Below are 19,979 nucleotides of genomic sequence, written 5' to 3'. Positions count from 1 at the left end.
CCATTCAGTGTGTCTCAAATTGAATACAACATAGAGTTTTTTTCACCCATGTTCAAGGGAAGAGGAATTGAAACTGTTATGGGTATGAAAAGCACTGAGAGAAGGATCACAGGAGTGAACTCTGACCTGAGGTCCATGTTGTCTGGGTGCAATCCTGCCCTAGCTTCTAAACAGCATGACTGCACTAGAACAGTGCTGGCACTGAGCAAAATATTCTGCTTCTTAACACAACTTAGAGATCTCAGGATGAATGACTCATCCCTCAGGGGTGGAGGAATTGTGTGGGCATTTGTACCATTCTGTGATGGTGCTGGTCTGTGATGGTACCACTGAAAGATCCAGCTTGTTTAGTTTAGTGAAAGGGAGGTTAAAATATACTGTGTAAACATATTGAAAGATTAATGCGATGGAGAGAAAACACTATAGAAAAAGAAAAAATTTATAAACTGGCTGCAATTAAATATAGGAGGGAAACTGTCAAAAGCGTCTTAACCATTAGAACATCATAATATGAAACAGTTTTCTGTGAGAGCATAGAGGTTGAAAGGAAACTTTCTGCAGTGGCACTTGATACCTTTATAAAAGGGACTCTGATGTGATTATCAGCAAAACGAACCTGGAAATTTCTATTAATCTTTATGGAAGTACAGTAGCAGAAGTGTGTCTATGTCGTTGATTTCCAGCTAGGAGAGACACATAGGAAAATGCTGGGAGGGTTCTTTTATGCCTTGTATTAGATGAAAACTGAATGTCACTGATTAAACAATGTGTATTTATCTTTTTGTTTGAAGAGCACTACCATTCATCTGGAAAACAGTAGTTTGTAAAATGAGCCCTCATTGTAATGTGTAATGCCAGAGAAAATAAGAATTTTTTTTCTGTGCAAGAAGGGAGTTGTTGTGATCATCTAACCTGACCTGCTGTGTCTCAGAAGCCAAAGAATCTCAACCCTTATGTATTCATCAGCTTCATAATTTGCTAAATGCATTTCATTTTTCTTATTGCATATGATTACAATCTCAAGCCACTTAACTTGTTGGATCAGACAGATTCAGAGTAACTAAATCATGATACAGTGTTTACTCAGGACATAAATGTGTGGAAACCACACCTTCCTTCCCTTTGTAGGGTAAAAGAATTTTTCCTTTGGATGCAAAGCTGAAATTGTTTCCCTTCAATTTACGAGATATTCAATTAGGTTTAATTTTCTCCAAAGGGTTTGAAGAAGTTACATTTTTAATTAATAGTTTAAAACATTGATTTCATTAAATTGTGCACCAAGTTTTTACTTTGTCTAATTATAATAATTTCTTAAATACCTATGTGTAGGAAAAAATCAATATTAGAATATCTAGATTGAAATAATAAGAGCTTTGTCAGTAAGTTTGTAGTGCTGAATTGTTTTTATTTCTGCAATGCAAAGTCAGCACCATTATTACTGAGAGTTAGCAAAGTTTCAAACCAGCAAATGCAACCTTAAAAGTAAATAATAGCTAAGGAGATCAAGAAGTCATAGAAAGTGAAGGAACTAATCCTTAAAAGGTATAAGTTGCCCTAACAATTGAAAGATCATTTAAACAGTTAAAAGGCTTGTAAGGTAATGAAGGAGTCCTGTGTTTCTTTGTGTTCAGTTGTTCTGTGTAGCTGATTTTAACTGTCTAATTATTTCTACAAAAAAAAGAAAAGGGAAAAGAAGAGAAGGGAAGGCAGTGACAGTCCTACACAATAGTTTAGCAATAATAGAAAGCCTACTTGCTCAAAGAACCATGTGGGATATGTATTGAAATTAGTTAGTATGTCCTTTTGATCTCTTTTTTTAGCCTTTCTATCCTGATACTTTTAGTATGTTTTTAAACAAGTTAGTTCTGCTAGCTTAGCTCCTGAGGTAAAAATACTGACACAGTCTGATTCTTGATTGCAGTATTCACACCAATGTCCATTTTATATTATTTGGGGGTGGAAAATGAATGCCCAGAGAAGCTGTGTGTATTCTGTGAAACACTCCTCTCTGTTCTCTTTCCTATCCGGATTTCCAAATAAGTGTGTTGTCTAATGATTGTCTGATATCCAAAGTCTTCCTGTGGCATTGGCACTATTGACTGGAGAGACTGACTCTACTAGCATGATCCTCTGTGACAGGTGTGTGGCGCTGGAAGAAATAAGGATATCAAATGATAGGAGCAAGCTCTGAATGCCACAGAGCAAATCAGGTGGAAATCTCATCTTTCTGTACAAGTGTTATCTTTGACCTATTGAAAAGGAGGAAACTGTTATGAACTTCATTTTATTAGTGATGATAGTTATGCTACACTGATACAGGGGGGGGAAAAAAGCACAAAGAGAAAAAGAATGTGGTCATAAGACAAATGACACATCTTGCCATTTCATTGCCTCACTGGACATACATCATACACACATCCAGACAAGAGCCAGAGACCAGTTTTCTCCTCTGACTGCAATGACTAAGAAGCTCTGACCTTCAAAACCAAGCCATTTAACCCTTGAATGCTGCTGAGACTTTTTTTAATGTGCATGTATCTAGTTATTGCCTCTTGATTGAAGTGGTACTAGCGAAAATGCAACAGTTCATTCTCACAGTGATTTTCACAGCTATAGACTGAGAATAGTGAATGTATTCTCTGTTCAATGCCCCAGAATTTGCTGATGAGTATGCCATTAAAATAAAAAGATATTTGGAAAGTCTTTGTTGCTGCCCAGTTTAGAAAATCTTTTGGGAATTGAATTATCATATTGATACTTTAGTAAAACCTATAGGTTCCTTGATTGCAGCATTTATAATTAGGTTTTCTCACATAATGTTTTATAATTAAGATGTTTGCCAGCTACTGCAATGGTATTCATTAAAAATACCTGGTTCTTGCTGTAATAATTTTACAGGGCTAATTTACATTGTGCTCACATAAGGAAATTTATTACCCATGCAGTCTTGCAACACTTTTAGCAGATTTTCATTTGTGCCAGCTGAAAATATTGAGAACAGTAACTTCTCCACTAAAAAGGCTTTTGCAATTTTGGAATTCTTTGTACAAGTGATTTGAGTGAGGCTGATAACAAGCTTTCTTTTAACTTACTTGTGATAATAATAAATCTATCATTAAAGCTTAAATGGTTGAATATTCATCTCAATTTGCCCAGTTTCTCTTAGGCTTTCATTTTGCTTTGGTATTTTTTGTTTGTTTGTTTATTCCAGTTCTAAGGGGTTTTTACCTATATACTTTCATTTTGCCTAAGAAAAATAGGCGTTTCTATTGATAAAAATTTGTAATTTTTTGGTCAATATTGAATCTGTGTCTGAAAAATATTCTTTACTTAATAAAACTATGGTGGAAAATGGCCTAATCTGAGCACAAGGGATAGAAAAGTAACAAATCATATTCAGTCACAAGTTTTATTGATGCTGGACGTTGTCTTTTAAATTACTGAGCTTTTTTAAGTTTTCTGTACTGTTGGTCCAAAGTGCTACAGTGATCGGCATAATTTAATTCTTAATTTTCTGGATTTATTTTAAATTCACTCAGGATGGAAATTTTGCCTTCCTGTATTTTTTATAAAAATTGTCATGTTTTAAATTTTAAATAAAGTAACACTACTTCAAGTTAGTGGAATGTGGGGTCAACAGTGGATAAAAACTGTATGTTAAATAATTCTATCAGCACAATCATCATCACACTTAAATTAAGCCCTTGCTTGTTTTAGTTTCTATTAAGATTAAATTGTTGTGCAGGCAGTGCACGGGATTCATCGATTGCGTTGCTGACCATTCCTAATGCTGCTAGAAGGGAGAAGCAAGGTTAATTCTCTGCTTGACCTGCTGTTTACAAGAACGGTAGAACTAGTGGCAAAGGTGGTGATAAATAACAGCTGGGATCAAAGTGACCATGAGTTGGTTCAGTTTATGACTCAAAGGAAGTCTGGAAACATATTCAGGAAGATATGGCTGTTAAGACTTCAGAAGAGCAGAGTTCAGCCTTTTTGGAGAGTTGCTGCCACAGAAACATAGGATCCATGAAAGATGGATGATTTCTAAATAAAACTTATTGAGAACTCAGGAAGGAACCATCTTGTTGAGCAGGAAGGTGGGGGATACAGCAGAAGGTCTTTTTGGCTGAGTAAAGAGCTTTCTGATGACCTAAAATACAAGTTATTGGCAAGCATTGCTTGACTGCTTAATGGAAAAATCAGAAAGTTGATTCATTTGAGCTAAGACTTACAGGTGTCATAAAGATAAACATAAAGTGATTCTGCAGGTGTATGCTACCTTCAAAAATGAAGGTAAAATCTGAGGAAGGAAAAAGGTGATAAATAAGGGAGAAGATGATGTACTAGCAGATAATATAGAAAAAGCTGAAGTACTCAACCTCATGTTTGCCAAGCACTTAAGGGACCAGGAGGTAATTGGGATACTCAGCACAGATTTACTAAAAGCAGTTTATGTGCTTATGTGGACTGGTTGCCTTTCCCGATGAAATGACTGGCTGCTTAGATGGGGTGAGAGGAGTGGCTGCCTGATACCGAGTGGTGCCACAGCACAGGTGCTACCTTGAGCAGGAATGCCTCTTTGATGAGTGAAAACACAGCTGACTCCCAAATCATACCTCACCCATGCCATAACTCCCACAACTGTGAATCTGGGATCTGCTATGGGGCACATGGTGATTCCTTTTCTCCACTAGTTGCCATGGGAGTGGCTGCAAAGGTATTTCTCACACCTCTGTGGGCAGGAAAAGCTGTAACATGGAGAGCACCCTTTAAAACTCTTCTAACAGCCTCTCATCCAAACATCAGGGAGTGTTGGATGAACATATACAACTAATCATACCTGGAAAGAGGATATGATTTGTAAGGGTTTGGAAACCTTTCAGATAGCCTTTTGGGTGAGTTTGGAACAGACTTAACCAGAAGGCTCAAAGGATAATGATCACCCCTGACATCTGTCAGGTTGTCAGTGATGAGCAGAGTAGCTCAGGATACCTGGGCCATCAGTGAATGTCTTCATCAGTGACCTAGATCATGACACACACTGCACCCTCAGCAAATTTGCAGAGGATAATAAATTAAGAGGGAGTGGTTAACATGACATGGCAGTGCTGTATTCTAGAGGGATCTTGATATATCTGAGGACTTGGCCAGAAGAAACCTCGTAAAGTTCAGTAAGGAGCCTGCATCTCAGGTGGAAGAGCTGCACTCACTTGTACAGGCCATGAAAGAAACATCTGACTACTTGTAGCTTCATTGAAAATGACCTGGAGGCTACTGCAGACACAATGCTGAACATGGACCCTGGAGCTCACTCTCACTACAAGTCAGGTAATCGACAGATCAGGCTGTCTGAGGAGAAGCATGCCCAGCAGGAAAAGGTGTTATATTCTAGAAGACTGTGACCAATTCACATTCTTTGACCTCAAAAGCTGTGGAGATGGTCCAACAGATTCTCAGAGCCCTAAATCCCATGGAATTGCAGAGGTGTTGAGGGAGCTGGGGCTTGTTTAATGTTGTGAAGAGGATATTAAGGGGCTGTCTAAGACCACCCTGTAAGCACTCAGTAGCAAAGATGAAACCAAACTCTTCTCAGTAAAGCACCAATGGCCACAAGCATTGGCTTTTGAGGTTCTGATTTCAAGTTGAGAAGAAATTAAAACACCAGATGCATAGAATAGTGCTGGAGTAGTGCTTGCTTAGGAGGGCTGTGAAATATCTCCTCTTTCAGATTTTTAAGATTTGGCTGGATAAAATCATGACTGCTCTAATGTTTTCAATAATCCTGATTCAAGCACAAGATTGGACCAGATGACTACAGAGATGCTTTCCAACAAAATTTTCTATGATGGTAGGAAGAAAAAATAATTTTTTGTTTTAGTCGTTTTGTGGAACATTTGTTACTAATACAGCTGAGAGAGATGTCAGAATTTTCTCTTTAACGTATTTCTGCCTTCCTATTTCCAAAAATATTGAAATTACATCATAAAAATCCTGTAGCTTCTTCTGTCTTTAATGAGCAACGTCAGGAAAAGATCCTTAAAAACTACCATCTTGAGATTTTACTTCCTTTTTAACTTCAGAAAATGGAAACTTCAAACTTCTGTGCTTCAGCTGATAAAAAATTCACCTTAACATTTAACTCTGGTGAGATATTAAAGATTCATGGATGAAAAAGCTGACTTATCTGTTTGCTGTGAAAAGCATGTTTGATTTTTTTTTTAACATGCATTTCTGCAAAATAGCATTTTCTGGGTAGGGAGGAGGTGCTGGGAATTGAATGGGAGAAAAAGTAGAACCATTAGCTCGAAGTCTCAAGGGGTTTTTTCCCCTGTATTGAAGTAGCATTCCTGAACTGTTTCTTGTTTACTTATCTAAAATTGCTAATTGAATTGACAATATTTTGTGGAAACACTTAAATTTCTGTTGATACACAGATTTGACTTTTCAGTATTAAACCATTACAACTAATATGATGGTTAACCATTACAACTAATATGGTTTGTGTGTTATAAAATTATCAGTAACAGTTTTCTGACAATGGTTTTAGGAAGCACAGCACTAGGATAAAAGAACTGCAGCTTTTAGCAGTAAGTCCTGAAAACTCCTTTGGGATCTTGAATGAGTTGACTTAGATCACCCACTGACAACATATTCTGCACTTTTTAAAGGCGTACATTTGCTGAAAGGGGTTAGCTGCATTTCCTGTTGGTCTTTGTGTGGGTACAGAGTTTAAACTCATGTTTCCCAGACAAAAAAGGTTTTCACTTGCTGTGAGTAGAACTTTGAAATGGTGAATTTTACACCATGCTTTTGACCTGTGGTTACCATACGTGTGATAGAGTTATATGAACATGACAGGTAATTATGAGCTGTCAACAATCATTCACCATGCCTAACCCAAGCTTAGCATATTAGCTATACCCTAAAGAGAGTAAACTATATGTAGAAATATCAAAGACTAATAATGCCTTTTCTTTATTCTTCTTATTAAATAACTTGTAAATTTGGCAGAGTAAATGTTCAAGTTAATATTTGCATATTTTGTTTTGCCTGGGGCTGGATTTTTTTATCTAGAGATAGCAAAGGTTTTATGATTTTTCCTTCAAAATTTGGCATCAATTGTATCTATCATTTTAAAAGTCATTTTAATTAACCGCTATTATTATCAAATTTAGTTGCATTTAGTTTTAACCACACCAGTTTGGTCATGTAAGAGATGTGGGGAGAATGGTATGCCTTTGTTCGTGTTCTACCATTCTAGGTTGAAAATTGCTGTGATACTATATTTTAAATACCATAATATTCCATACATAGCTTCACAGTGCTAAATTATGTGAACTGATGAAACTGTATCCACACAGGATTTCTACTGCATTTATGAAAATCTATGTAAAAGCCAACATATATAAGTCTTTGGAAAAACTGCAGTTCATTTATCCTCAAAAATGTATTTAATATGTTTTTGCAGTAGAACTCTTTCAGATTCCATACTCACACTGCAGTATATCAAAGCTTCTCACAATTTTATCATACTGACTAGATCATTTTAAAAAACCAGCACAATAGAGCACAGTATTAAATGGCCAAAGCTGTTTTTTTCTCTTTACTTATTTCTTACCCATCCCTTTCTGACACAGAAACATAGTCAGGAGTCATTCTGTTCTGTCCTCTGAATCCCCCATCCTATCAGATTTTAGCATTGAAGAGACTGGAGAAATAGAGCAGTTGTGTTTGGCAAGGAATTATGGTGAGGTTGGGTGTGGAAATGAGGAAGAACTTGTCACTGATGTACGAGAATGGAAATCACAAGAAGGGAAAATGGTATTTAATCAGGTAAGAAAAGCTGGATTTGGAAAGTGAGTTCAGAACAAGACAACATAATTGAAAAACAGGTGAAACAGCATGAAGAAGCAATTGAGAAGGGTAGCAATGAATTTCAGGGCTACTGAACCAACAAATCCCTCAGACAGTGAGACATGAGGTTTGAGATAATCATTAGTTGTACAAGAAGACTGGGGCAAAGAACAGAGATAGAAAGCAGGTGGGGAAAGTTGCTGATAAGTTACTGGCAGGATCAGGCTCAGGCCATCTCTCTCTCTTTAGAAAAATGGAGAAGAGCCCAAAGTTTCTGGGGTTTGCATGATATGTGTGTGATCCCACCAGGCAGTCTGTCGTGATAGTTCATGTGCATTGTCTGTCTGGATGATGTCAGCCTTCTGCTGGTACTGGTTACTCACCAGTAACTCACAAGTAGAGTTCTTATGCTCTAGGTGTTAAGTTGGTGACCCTGCTGATCTTTGTATTGTATTGAATTTGGTGTCCTAGACTAGAATTTCTTTCTTGGTATAGTCTTTGATCAATCTAAGAAATTATTTTTAAAAAAATAATTACAGGAACACTATTTGAGTTACACATTAAATGTTCAGTTAAGGAAAGCAAAAAGTGAGTTTCTCTGTAAAACCTTAAACTGGACCCTTGGTAAAATACCTTCCTTAGGTAGAAGCATGAAATTGCTAACTTGCAATGCAACTATTTTATATTTTGTGTGTTTAATACACAAATTTGATCCTAAACTAATTGTTAAACTTTACAAATGTATAATTGTCTGCCTATTGAAGAATTTCAGATTGTTATCAAAATTTATTTTTCGTATAGTAAGTCTTGACTTAGGAGAGTAGTTTGTATTTCAGTAAAAATTTAGTTATTGCTACGTCACCAGATAATCTGTTATTCCTGAGTTATCCTTGCATATTTAAACAGGCCTGTCAGAGACCTCCAAGTAGTAGGACTTGACTATTTCTAGTACATCTAGTGGAATCTATTTAGCACTTAACACATTAAAAAAATAATCAAATTTTGGAATCTGCCTTAGTGCTTGTATGGAGATTTTTGAAATGAGGTAGTGGGATTGTCAGTGATAATACACACTGGAATTGTAAGTAAAATTCAACAGTTCACAGAGGAAAAAGATAACCTTAACTACATACCACATTTATCGTGTGTGGTGTATCATGGACATGGACTTTTACAACAGCTTTTACCACTTAGGAAAGACACCTTGAGGTGACTGTGATTCGTTAGGTGACATTGTCAGCTCAGTACTCAAGAGCAATCAAGAAGGCAATTAGGAATGAAAATGGGATCTGATAGGAAAGGACAGGAGTGCAAAATATAATGTTTTTCTCTATGAATCTATAATGGATCCGAGTCTTGAATGCTACGTAGAGGCAACTGGAAAATCCTCCAGAAGAGGGTGACAGAAATGAGCAGGGGTGTAGTGTGGTTTCCAGGGAAAGATAAATAATTCCAATGTAGAAAAAAAAATGTCAGAGAGAGAGAGAACAGAGAGTACTCAGGGTATAGAAAAGGCAACAGGGAAATATTATTAGCACTTCCTTGCAACTCAGAGATTTTAAAATGCATTGCCAAATTTAAAGTATAGAAAATAGAAGTTTTTTAAACATGGCCATATGTTGTCAAAGTGCAACCAAGTAACAGACTTACAGTACATAAAAGTAGAGCCTTTTGGATGTGTCACGATCAGTTTGTGAGGTCAGTGCCACAGGGTATCCTGAAGCCTAAGAATATAAAAATGTTCAAATATATGTGAGAAGAAGGCCTGATTCATGGTGGACAGGCTACTGACTACAATTTTCTTGTATTTAGTTTCTGATCCATGTGATCTTGCTGATTTTCGGCAGCTGAGCAAAGAAGGGCCATTCTTTACTGGTGCTATTTCCTAAATAGTCCCTGCAAGGAACTGGGACCTCTGGTCAGACACTCACCATTCCTATGTGAAACTGCAAAAGAAAACCATTACCAAGCACTCATTTCATTTCCTAATTCCTAATGGCTAAGAATAATGAGTGTACAAGTTGGTGTACAATAAGTTCTAAATTATGCTTTCTTGTAGGCCATTTCATTTGAAAACTCGATTAAAATGTTAAAATGGTATCGTTAAGAGGAACAAGGCAATCCTTAATCTTCATTACTATGCTAAAAAAATCACTTGTTTTGCAGTTACAGAAAACTTTAAGGCATATGAAAATAGCAGTTAATCCCAAAAGCTGACAAGTTATTAATTGTAGAATTTCCAGAAAGAATGAAGGTATTGTACTTTTGGTATTTTCTTCCAGCTCTTCACCTTCCTTCTCTATCATTAAGTTGAAATAAACATGTCATATGAGTCGTTTGGTCTCATTTAAATTGCCAGGACACAACCTATGAAATATAATCAGCTTTCAGTTCTAATAACCCTATTGAACAATAAGATATGTGATTCTCCTAGGAAAAAAATTGGGAACTTGTAGCACTAGGGGAATTTCTCTTTGATTGAATTTAGTATTTCCTGGCTATAGCCCTGCATACTCATATGCTGTGAGAGCTTAGCTGGTTTCTTTCCATGTCATAAAAGGTTTTAAAATGTTTTAAAAACTGAAACTGTTAACATTTAATGTGCTATGTGTTGGCAGCTGAACAATTCCAGACAGGGTTCTGCAATAAAGAAAAAGTTAATTTTAAATTCAGGACCCTGCGTGATGCTGAGGAGAGAATAGTTTTTAAAAATGCCATGTTCTTATAACTTCTGTTGTGCAATTAAAGCAGCCTAAAACAATAACACAATTATGATCTAAACAAGGAATAATAAGGACTAGAAACAACTAGGAAGATTTGCTTTCTTTACACAATCTGTTATGAAATAAATAAATAAAACAAATGCCAGATCAATTTTCTACCTCCCACTGTTACTGTTAGTTTTTTCACCAGTTACTTCTACCTTTCTGTGGGAATTGTGCCTCATAGCTGTTAGATCTGTACTGAATAATTTCAGCTTTCCATTTTTTATTTTTTAATTTTTTTTTGCTAGAAAACTAGTTTATGAGTCTCTGCTGTTCATGCTACCATTTAAAATCTCACCATTGGTGTTAAGTGACTCAGTTCTCTGCCCTGTGAATTGAACTATTTACTGAGGCATGTTCAAGCCACTCTATGCAGCTACTTAGATTTACTACTTACATTTTCTTTACTATTGTATTCTAATGCTGATGTAATTATTGCTGTCCATCCAGACCCAGTAGTTGCTGTTCTCATTTATCACAAAACTTGGTTTTTAGCTTGCTGATAGAGAACTTTTATGTATGTTTGTCACTAAATAAACAGATTAAAGGTAGAAAGGGAACAGAGCTGCTAAAGAAGTTACAGCAGTAGTTACTTACTTCTCAGAGTAGACCCACGTTATGTAATTACTCTTTAAAAGAGATATTACAATTATCCAAGATGTATATGGCAATATTTACACATTTGGCATTTTAAGGGGATTTTTTTGCGTAAGTACTATCAAAAATTAAGATAATGGACAAAAGAAATTCGAAGATGCAGCTCTTTGTTCTTCCTCATAATAAAAATTACAGAAACTGCTTAGCATTTATTTTTTAATAAAACCTCTGAAGCTCTACCTGCTGTATCTGAAAGTGATATGGTTGCACATAAGCTACAGTGGATCAGTCTTTCCTTTAATAATATATGTCTGGTCTTTAAACTTTTTTTAAAGCATGTTAAATGACCTGCTACCTGTTTTTAAATTCATTGGAAGAATTAATGCATCATAAAATAAGGCCTCAGTGTTTATCTTAAGTCTGGCTCTTAATTATTTTTGCAAGAAAAGTTGGGGTGACCTTGGCTGGTTTTTTTTTTTTTTTTCAGAATGGCTCTTTAGAAACTCTCTCTAAATAGAATTCTCATTATCCCATGCTTTGAGAGAAGACAATCTGTCTCTGTCATAGCATTGGAGAAGACGTGTGAGACAGGATTAACCAGGTGGTCTGATCTCTTTGGAAAGAAGTTCTTTTTTCTTTCTGTGAGGAGAAATATAAATGACAAGAAAAAATACTGCATTAGAAGAATTATTTAATAAAGCTGGATCATCTTTATAATCTTTTCTTTTTTTTAAATATTGGATTGTCGTCTTCCAAAGTAGGCAGGTAGTATTGTAAATACTAGTTTGCCATACAGAAGGGGAAGAATCAGAAGAATATTTGAAAACAAGCTGTTGCAGCAAATATCTCATATTACTTGTAGTGACTTGGTGGCCTACACAGAAGTTTATACTGATCTGATTAGGACCCTGGATATCACTTTGAGGTTTTTTTCAAGTTCTTGCCTTTCTGTGCTGGTAGCTATTAATATATGCATCTCAAAAGTATGAAGGTATCTAAAGGATCAGAGCAATCCATGATCTCATTGACCTTGAAGAGAGTGACATCTGATGGGAAGTAGGTGAGTAGGTGATCTCAGACCATTTCGTAGGCCTTGCAGGAAACGTAACTGGAATTAATTGATACCCTAAACCCTATTCTAACCCAAGAGTCCAACAAAGAGTCCAAGTTTTAAAAGAATTATGAATTGATTTTCTTAACCTTAAGACCTCTCTCTTCAGCTAAAGTATGGGTTATGTTGTTAACTAGGTCACGGTATGGCTTACACAACACCAGAGAGTAAAGAACTTCATAATCAGTGCTGTGACTTGTTCCAGTTTCCTTTTATCTTACCAGCCAGCAAGACTGAATGGAGTGGAAATTGTTTCAAAAATGCTTTAAAACACTTTCTAAATGTTTTAAAATGTGCTGTGCTCTGGAAGACAATTTTTAAGACTCTATATTTGATGGAGTAATTTAGTCTCAGTATCTAGGTAGATGTTGAATGTTTAAGTTAATTTTGCTTTTGGAAGCAGCTTGTAACTGTCAACTAAAAAAGAAATCCCTCATACCTATCCATCTCCATGGCATGATTTGTGTCTGAGCACAAGGCTGAAATGTCACTCACTGATGACTTGGTGTAGTTTGAGCATTCGGAATATATACAAAGGGTAACAACACTCTCATGTCATTTGTGACTCAGAGAAGACTATGAACTTGGATATAGGAAGTTAACAAGTTGCTTATGGACTGGTTAGTGTTTTAAGCCATGGAGAAATCTACAGTTTTTATTATTCTTCCTGCAATGAAGCAATATTTCTTTGATTTTCTTAGTAGGTATCATTTATATTTGATATTTGTACTTGTTCTTTCTTATAATGCCTAAAAGCAAAAGTGGTTTCTGAGGGAATAAAAGACAGTATTGGACAAAAGTGAAATAGAAGTGGTTTTATCCTCTGTTTTTTTGGTTGTTTTGTGTGTGTGTGTGTTTGTTTGTTTGTTTTGTTTTTATTGAAAGCAGCAATTGATTTAGTAAATAAATTATTAAATCCAACCCTCCGAAACAAGTGTGAAATATGCTGATAAAAATGAGTGCTACCTTCAATGTTTTTAAAGGGATTTTACTAAATGCTTCACAGAGTGCTTTACAACCAAATGAGTGACAGCTTTGTGATTTTGCTTTTTGGTAATCTTAAATTGCCATTTTTTTACTTGTAAAGTTTTCCCTGGGAAAGTCGGGCGCAGAGAGTTCTCAAATCCTGTGTCAGATTGCTATGAACAATGTTATTATCATTGAGTGAGACCAATTTTTGAGTAAAGCAGCTACTCCTTTTCCCCCAGAGGAAAACCCAGAAGCTAACAAAGGAAATAAGATTCTCTGTATCTGCCAGCACATCCACAACTGCAATTCTGGTACCTGTGAAAGTCATAGCAAAAGCCCACACCCATGTGAGGCACAGTGCAACCAGAAGAACAAAAGAAGTTCATTAACTTCTTAGCTTCGTGATATTTTCAGGCTTCTGAAATAAGATTTTCATCTAGTTTATACTGTATTACTGTGATTAAAGACAGTGGCATACCCTGGATCTTCTGGCAGAAGCAAGGATAGGACAGCAGTTGCATCTTGGCGCTCTTTAGAGGAGAAACATCAGGAAATGTTAAGTCAAGATTCACTCTGCCAGTGGGCCCTGGGGTATCTGCTGGGGCCAGTGTAGTAGTTTGAGAAGTTACATGGTGGGAAATGTACTATGTATGTACTGTGGGTTTCTTTGTAAACTGCTGGCTGTGTCCTGTGGATCCCTGGTTGGTTGATACTAAAGGCTGCATCGCCTTGTCCACTCTCCCAGGCGGCTCCTGGGGGAGAGCTGTGGTAAGTATTGCCTCTCCCAGGCAGGTGGCAGGAGAGAAATTTTATTTTCAGGATCTTACTCTTTGTATCTAACCCACAGGCTGCTGTCTGTAACTTGGAGCTGCCTTGCAAGTGCAATTGCAGTAGCCTTGTCAATGAGGTTAATTGTTTCACATGTAGTCTGCATAATCAGATTTTGAAGCTTGAATCTGAAAAGAGAGCAAAGAACTCTTCAAACACAACAAATTGCCTGCCAATGAGATTAATTACTCACACCATTTGTTACCATCACTGTTATTATAGGATATGGCTCAATTTGGCACCAGCTGTACTTGTGAAGTCCCAGCTCAGTGGGGCAGCGGTATGTTATATTAACAAATAATATGTACTTCATCTGAATCATAAATTAATGGGTAAAAACTACTTCAGGTAATAAACATTTTTTGTATGCCATACTCAAGGTCACAGAAATCTGTGTAGAAGTAATGTTAGATTTTAAAAAAAAAAAATAAAAAAAAAAACCAAACCAGCAGAGTATGTGGGAAAATCCCTCACTTTATCCACTTCAGAGGTAATATGTTCCCTTTCAGTGCCACACTTCCCATAGTGCAGTTTTATTGTCCACTTGTATTCTGTGTATCGTTATATGCAGTTATTTGAATGCCATACGACTGCTACCAAATTCTAGCAATTCCTTTAACACCACCCTTTACCTGTTGGAAAATGCCCTCTTAAGAGGTTTTAACAGATTTTCTATGCATGCTTTTGAAATGATTGCTGTGTTTTCTCTATGTTCTCAGCAACTAATATGCACCTGACCTTTTACTCTTGTCTCTGTATCACCAGGCCTCCTGAACCTGTTTACAGCACTGTGAACAAACTGTGTGATAAACCACCTTCTCCTAGGCACTATTCCCCTGTCGAGTGTGACAAAAGCTTCCTTCTTACAGCTCCCTATCCCCACTACCACGTAGGCCTGCTCCCTGACTCTGAGATCACCAGGTACTGCATGCGCTTCTTCCTCACCTCCTTTGTTAGAGTGCATGAACATCACTGGATTTATCTCATAGTTTGCATCTTCACCAGAGATCTTTTTTCTACAGCTTGTGCTTATTTTTAACCATGCTTTCACATCTGTACCACCGAAAGATATATGCTACCTTGGTATATGATTTTGGTCATCTAAAATCCAGTGATGAACACAGGCAATGTTTTGATCCATTGGAATGGTGCTCCAAAATAGGTTACATAATATGTATCACATTTTACAACTGAATTCAGTGTTTCTTTTTCTGAGTATGGAAAGTGACTAGGACTTCACTGAAAGCTATAGTAATTTATTTTTATTCAGTCACTTTATTTCTGTTTTGTGCATACTTAGTTCACTGAGCATCTTTAAGTTTATAGGGCAGCTGCCTAAGCCATTGAGAAGAAATAGAGCAAAAAATAATCACCTCCCTCACCAAATCAGGGTTAAGAACACATCTAAAATTTAGCATTCCCTAGGCTAGCTGTGCTCTGAAAGGACAGTTAGTAAAACCAAAAGTGATGAACATTTCCATAACTGAAGTAATGGAAGACCTTTCTAAAAAATAATGTCAGGGATTGCCTTCTGATAAATATTTAATAAAGAAAAGCATACTATCCAAAACTGTATGCTAGTATATAACCCAGCTATTCTTCGGTAGTCTACAAGACAAGTAATAACTGTTTGCAAACAATATTTGGGAGATGGAAGAAAATTTAGGCATAAGTTTTCAACAGTACTTCATTTCTTCGGAAAAAAAAGCTTTTATATTCTAGAGTAGAAGAAAAATGGTTGTGTTTGGAGGTTTGATCATAGACATTTTCTACAGAAACTTGAATGAGCAGGTACTAGAGGATTTTGGGGCCATGGAGTTGTGTGGCCTGCTAATCACAGAGAGAGGCAATTCATTGCTAAATGATCGGTCTGTATAGACATAACTGACACGACTATGGAGATTGGTTGTGAGAAAAGCATAATTATTTTAGGGCTGATTGCTGCAACCCCATACCAGTAATCAGTGGAGCTGTGAAGAGCTCACAAAATTAGGCCATTTTGCCATCTGAGGGTATAATCTGTACATCCTTTTGATTGAGTGAATGCTTGGTCATCAGATATGTGATGACCTGACATCAGGTCTTAGAAAGCTGGGTATTGTTCTACTGAGTGTCAGCTAACAATTCTATTTAAGAACAAGGCTTTGTTTATCTTTTACTTTGATGTAATATTAAGCTCTAGTCCCTGTATATTTAATCAGTTTGTCTAAATCAACAGTCCAACAAAAACTGCAAAAAGAACACAAAATATGAGAAAAGGCACAACTCATGGCTAAATTCTCTGTGCTATGTGCCGCTACATGCTGTGGTAAAGGCAACTGATTACTGTGATTTGTACTCCCTTCCCACTGTGAAATAACATTCATATGGAAAATATGACAGTTTTCCATGTTCTCAATACTGTCATCTTTTTCACAGGACTCTGAGTAGTTGAGCATGGAGAGAGACTTTTGAAATAATATTTCACCAAATGCCTTTGGTGAGGAAAGTGACAGCTTTGCAATGTATCACAATTCAATTTCCAAATGGACTCAGTATTCACAGTTGGAGAACAGATTTTAGAAAAGTATTGATCTCATTTTAACCTTAATCCAAGTGGCTGTTTTTGCAAAAGTGTTCAGTGTACGCAGTCCTATATTTCACAAAGACAATGTGTCTCAGAGTTGTATTTTGTTGAATATTTTGAAGAATTAATCCAATCAAAGGCCTTACTTTAAATCCACAGGTGTTATACTACCATATCTATTGGAAGCTGTACTAAAAAAATCTTTCAAATATTGACCAGGTATTTTGAAAGGCCTCCCTTTACTCTCTTGAATTTCTCAAAGCTCTATTTCTCCATATTAAACACTTAAATGATCTCTAGTCTAAAGCAAAAGTTATCTTTTTGTCTTCCTGAAGACTTCTTAGAAAGAGTTTTTCATCAGCATTTGTAAGCCTCAGGTTTGAGGAGGAAGGGGCAGGGATTATTTGTTTGTTTTGGTATCTGCAGTTATTCTTGTATCTCAGTGCTCCACTATTGAGAATCTGCTGTTGATCTGCAAGAAATTTAGTTTGACAAATGACTCTTCCAGAATCTTCTAGAGGAAGAGGACCATGATGCCATGTTCTCCCATCTGAATTGTTTGTAAGCCAGCCAATGCCTTTCAAAGTGCTGCTTCAGATAATATGTCAGCTGCTTCTCAGATGATTCTTTTGTCAAGCCTCATTAACTTAATAGGCAGAGAATTCATAGGCCAAAGCTTTATTTGTCTATAATGAATTTAGGTTTATAACCCTTAATTTTATGGTGGCCTTTCAGCTCCTGGGGAATTTGGAGGTCTAGAACAATACACTCCCATTTTAGGATAAGTGTAATTAGTTTTTTGATGCAATTATCAGTTCATATAAATTGATACTAGCAGGGCTATGTCACTGTGCAATGACTGAAAATCTGTGCCACTGAAGGCAGGAGCAGAGAGACAATTTTTGAATAGTATGTTTTCCATTGAAAGCACTGTGTGGGAATGGATGCAGAGTATTCATGCATGGCATTATTGACAATTATGTCTACATTCATTGGCAGTGAAAGGCAATCACAGCTCATGGATCTAACTCTTTTTCTACAAACATGAAACTTTTTTCGGCACTAGGTAAGACAAAAGGTGGCATTCCCAGTCTTTGTACTGAGAACTTCATTAAATACACGTTTTCACAGACACGTTTTTCTTATAAGTCTCTGATCATGTGATTGCAGCAGTTTTCGGGGGTTTTTTACTAGAGGTAGAGGAAGGAACTAAGAGTCTTTGTGGTCATGGGAGGAAACCTTGGGAACATGACTCTTTCCAAGAAAATGAAAATTTTTGTTCATGTTTACTCTAGCTTTGGTATACTTGCAGATCCTTCCCATGGTGGTTGTATAGCTGAATTGAAAGTATCTGGCTTGTTTTCAATCAATATTTGTTCCTTGAAGCCGCCCCAATTCTGGCTGACACTGTGTCTGCAGTAATAGCAAGGTAGTTAATCATTTTATGCTTTGTTTTCCAGTCTCTAAAAGAGGTTTAACAATAATCTCAAAGCTTTTTGAAAACTAATCCTGTCAGAGACAGTAACATCATATTACTAATGGCAATTTGTGTTATTATTTAGCTATATAAAAATTATTTCAACATATTTGAATCAGATTAATGACAGCAGGTTCTGGAACCATCACTACTTTTTTATCAATGTGGATTAGGGAGAGAAGTCAACCCTGGCACAAGGCTCTTGAGCAGAGTTTTTGCAGAAAACAGCATTCCATTAGCATAGGTATTCAAGGGTAGCTGAGCATTGTGTAAGTCTTAAGAGCCACACGAATAAAATTGTGCTGAACTGGATGCAGGACATATATGTAAGAAGACTATAATGTCCAAAATCTTAATGATGTGTGATGCTACTTCCAGCATGCTATTTCCTCCATGCAGGCACACAGAGGTCCCGGCACTGCAGTAGTCTCTGTAACCAGAGTACTGCGTCTGATGCCCTAAGCACTGCTGCCTGTGGTCCCCTCACTTAACTTTAGGGATCACTGAAATCCCTCCATAGGCTATGCAGGGACCACTGAGAAGATGCCAATTGTTTTTCACTCACCCTGGAAGGAAGTTAAGGTAACTGCACTTGAAGGTATAAATGGTGCATCTCTCTGGTTCTCAGTGCTACAGTGCCCTTTCTCATTATTAATATCTGCGCAGCCTTTTTCATCACAATAACCTGCTGGGAGCAAGCTTATTGTCAAAATGATGCATATAACTGTACCTGCATGTGGCTGCCTTCCAGGGAGACTCTTGGCATCTTTATTGAATCTCACATTGTACAGGAGTACTCTTCGTCCCCTTTTCAATCCCATGTGTTTAATATGGGAATTATATCCCCCAAAACACATCAAGACATATTTTGTGTTTTTTGAAATGCCTAGCAACCTGAAAATGAGACCTATCAAACAAGCACTAAAAAGCAATGATATTATTAAATCAGGTCTTCAATTTACCCTACATAAACACAACCACCTTTCTTGAATTTAAAATTAAGTTCTACCACTTAGTTTTATTCCTTTAATTATTTTTTCTGTAGAAATTTCAAAAACTAATTACAAATGGGATCTTAGTTTGTTTGTAGAAAATGGATTTACATATTCAAACATTTAAAATAAGAATTCAAGCACATTTCCACTTCTTATTTTAACACCTTTTAATCAACTTTTCAACTGACCTGTGTTTAATACAATCCAACTACAGACAGCGAGTACCACTACTAGATAGCATTGCTTCAAAACAGTGGAGGGGAATAAGTACACAATTCTTCTGTGGATTTTTGAACATAAAAATAGGCAATACTGATGTTCGGCTTATTCAGTGGCAATAGAAACAAATAAATCTTGTAGTAACAAAGAAAAAGATATTTTGAAAATATAACGTACCTGGTTGAAATAGTTCTTGGTGAAGTAGCTTCCTAAGACCATAGGGTGGCATTTTAGGAAGGGAACACTCTGGCCTTTTATTCTGAAGGCATACCTATACACAGTTTGGGGCATTCAGAGGCACAAAGCACATATCGACTCCTAAACAATTTAAGAGATTAAACTGGCCATCACAAAGGCTGGCTTGGGTGCTAATGTTCATACTGATGGGAATTGAAGCATCTTGTTATTGTTGATTTCAGTGAGAATCATATATGTAAGTGCTGTAGTCTTCACTCCCTAAACAACATCTTTAGCAATTCAAACACCTCTTAAACTCCTAGACCTTTCTAAAAATAAGCTTGGAGACCTTGACTCACATGCAGGAACACACATCACAGTGGGTGGTGACAAGAGGCAGCCCAGATACATACAACTCCAT

The 19,979-nt window shown here is 36.7% G+C and overlaps 1 protein-coding gene across 22 annotated transcripts in view; it reads left to right on the top strand.

Moving 5' to 3' along the window:
• DLG2 (discs large MAGUK scaffold protein 2) overlaps positions 1–19,979 on the top strand; it is a 1,023,852-nt gene that overhangs the window by 741,941 nt on the left and 261,932 nt on the right. For 18 of the 22 annotated variants that reach the window (XM_071556365.1, XM_071556356.1, XM_071556345.1 and 15 more), the window contains one exon: positions 14,890–15,045. The exons of the other annotated variants lie outside the window; for them this stretch is intronic. In XM_071556365.1, the coding sequence (XP_071412466.1) occupies positions 14,890–15,045 (156 nt within the window). The remainder of the gene's footprint in view (positions 1–14,889; positions 15,046–19,979) is intronic. 22 annotated transcript variants of the gene reach the window in all.

This window comes from Pithys albifrons, chromosome 1 (assembly GCF_047495875.1).
Source record: "Pithys albifrons albifrons isolate INPA30051 chromosome 1, PitAlb_v1, whole genome shotgun sequence".
Taxonomy (NCBI): domain Eukaryota; kingdom Metazoa; phylum Chordata; class Aves; order Passeriformes; family Thamnophilidae; genus Pithys; species Pithys albifrons.
This window is presented reverse-complemented; position numbering and strand designations above follow the sequence as displayed.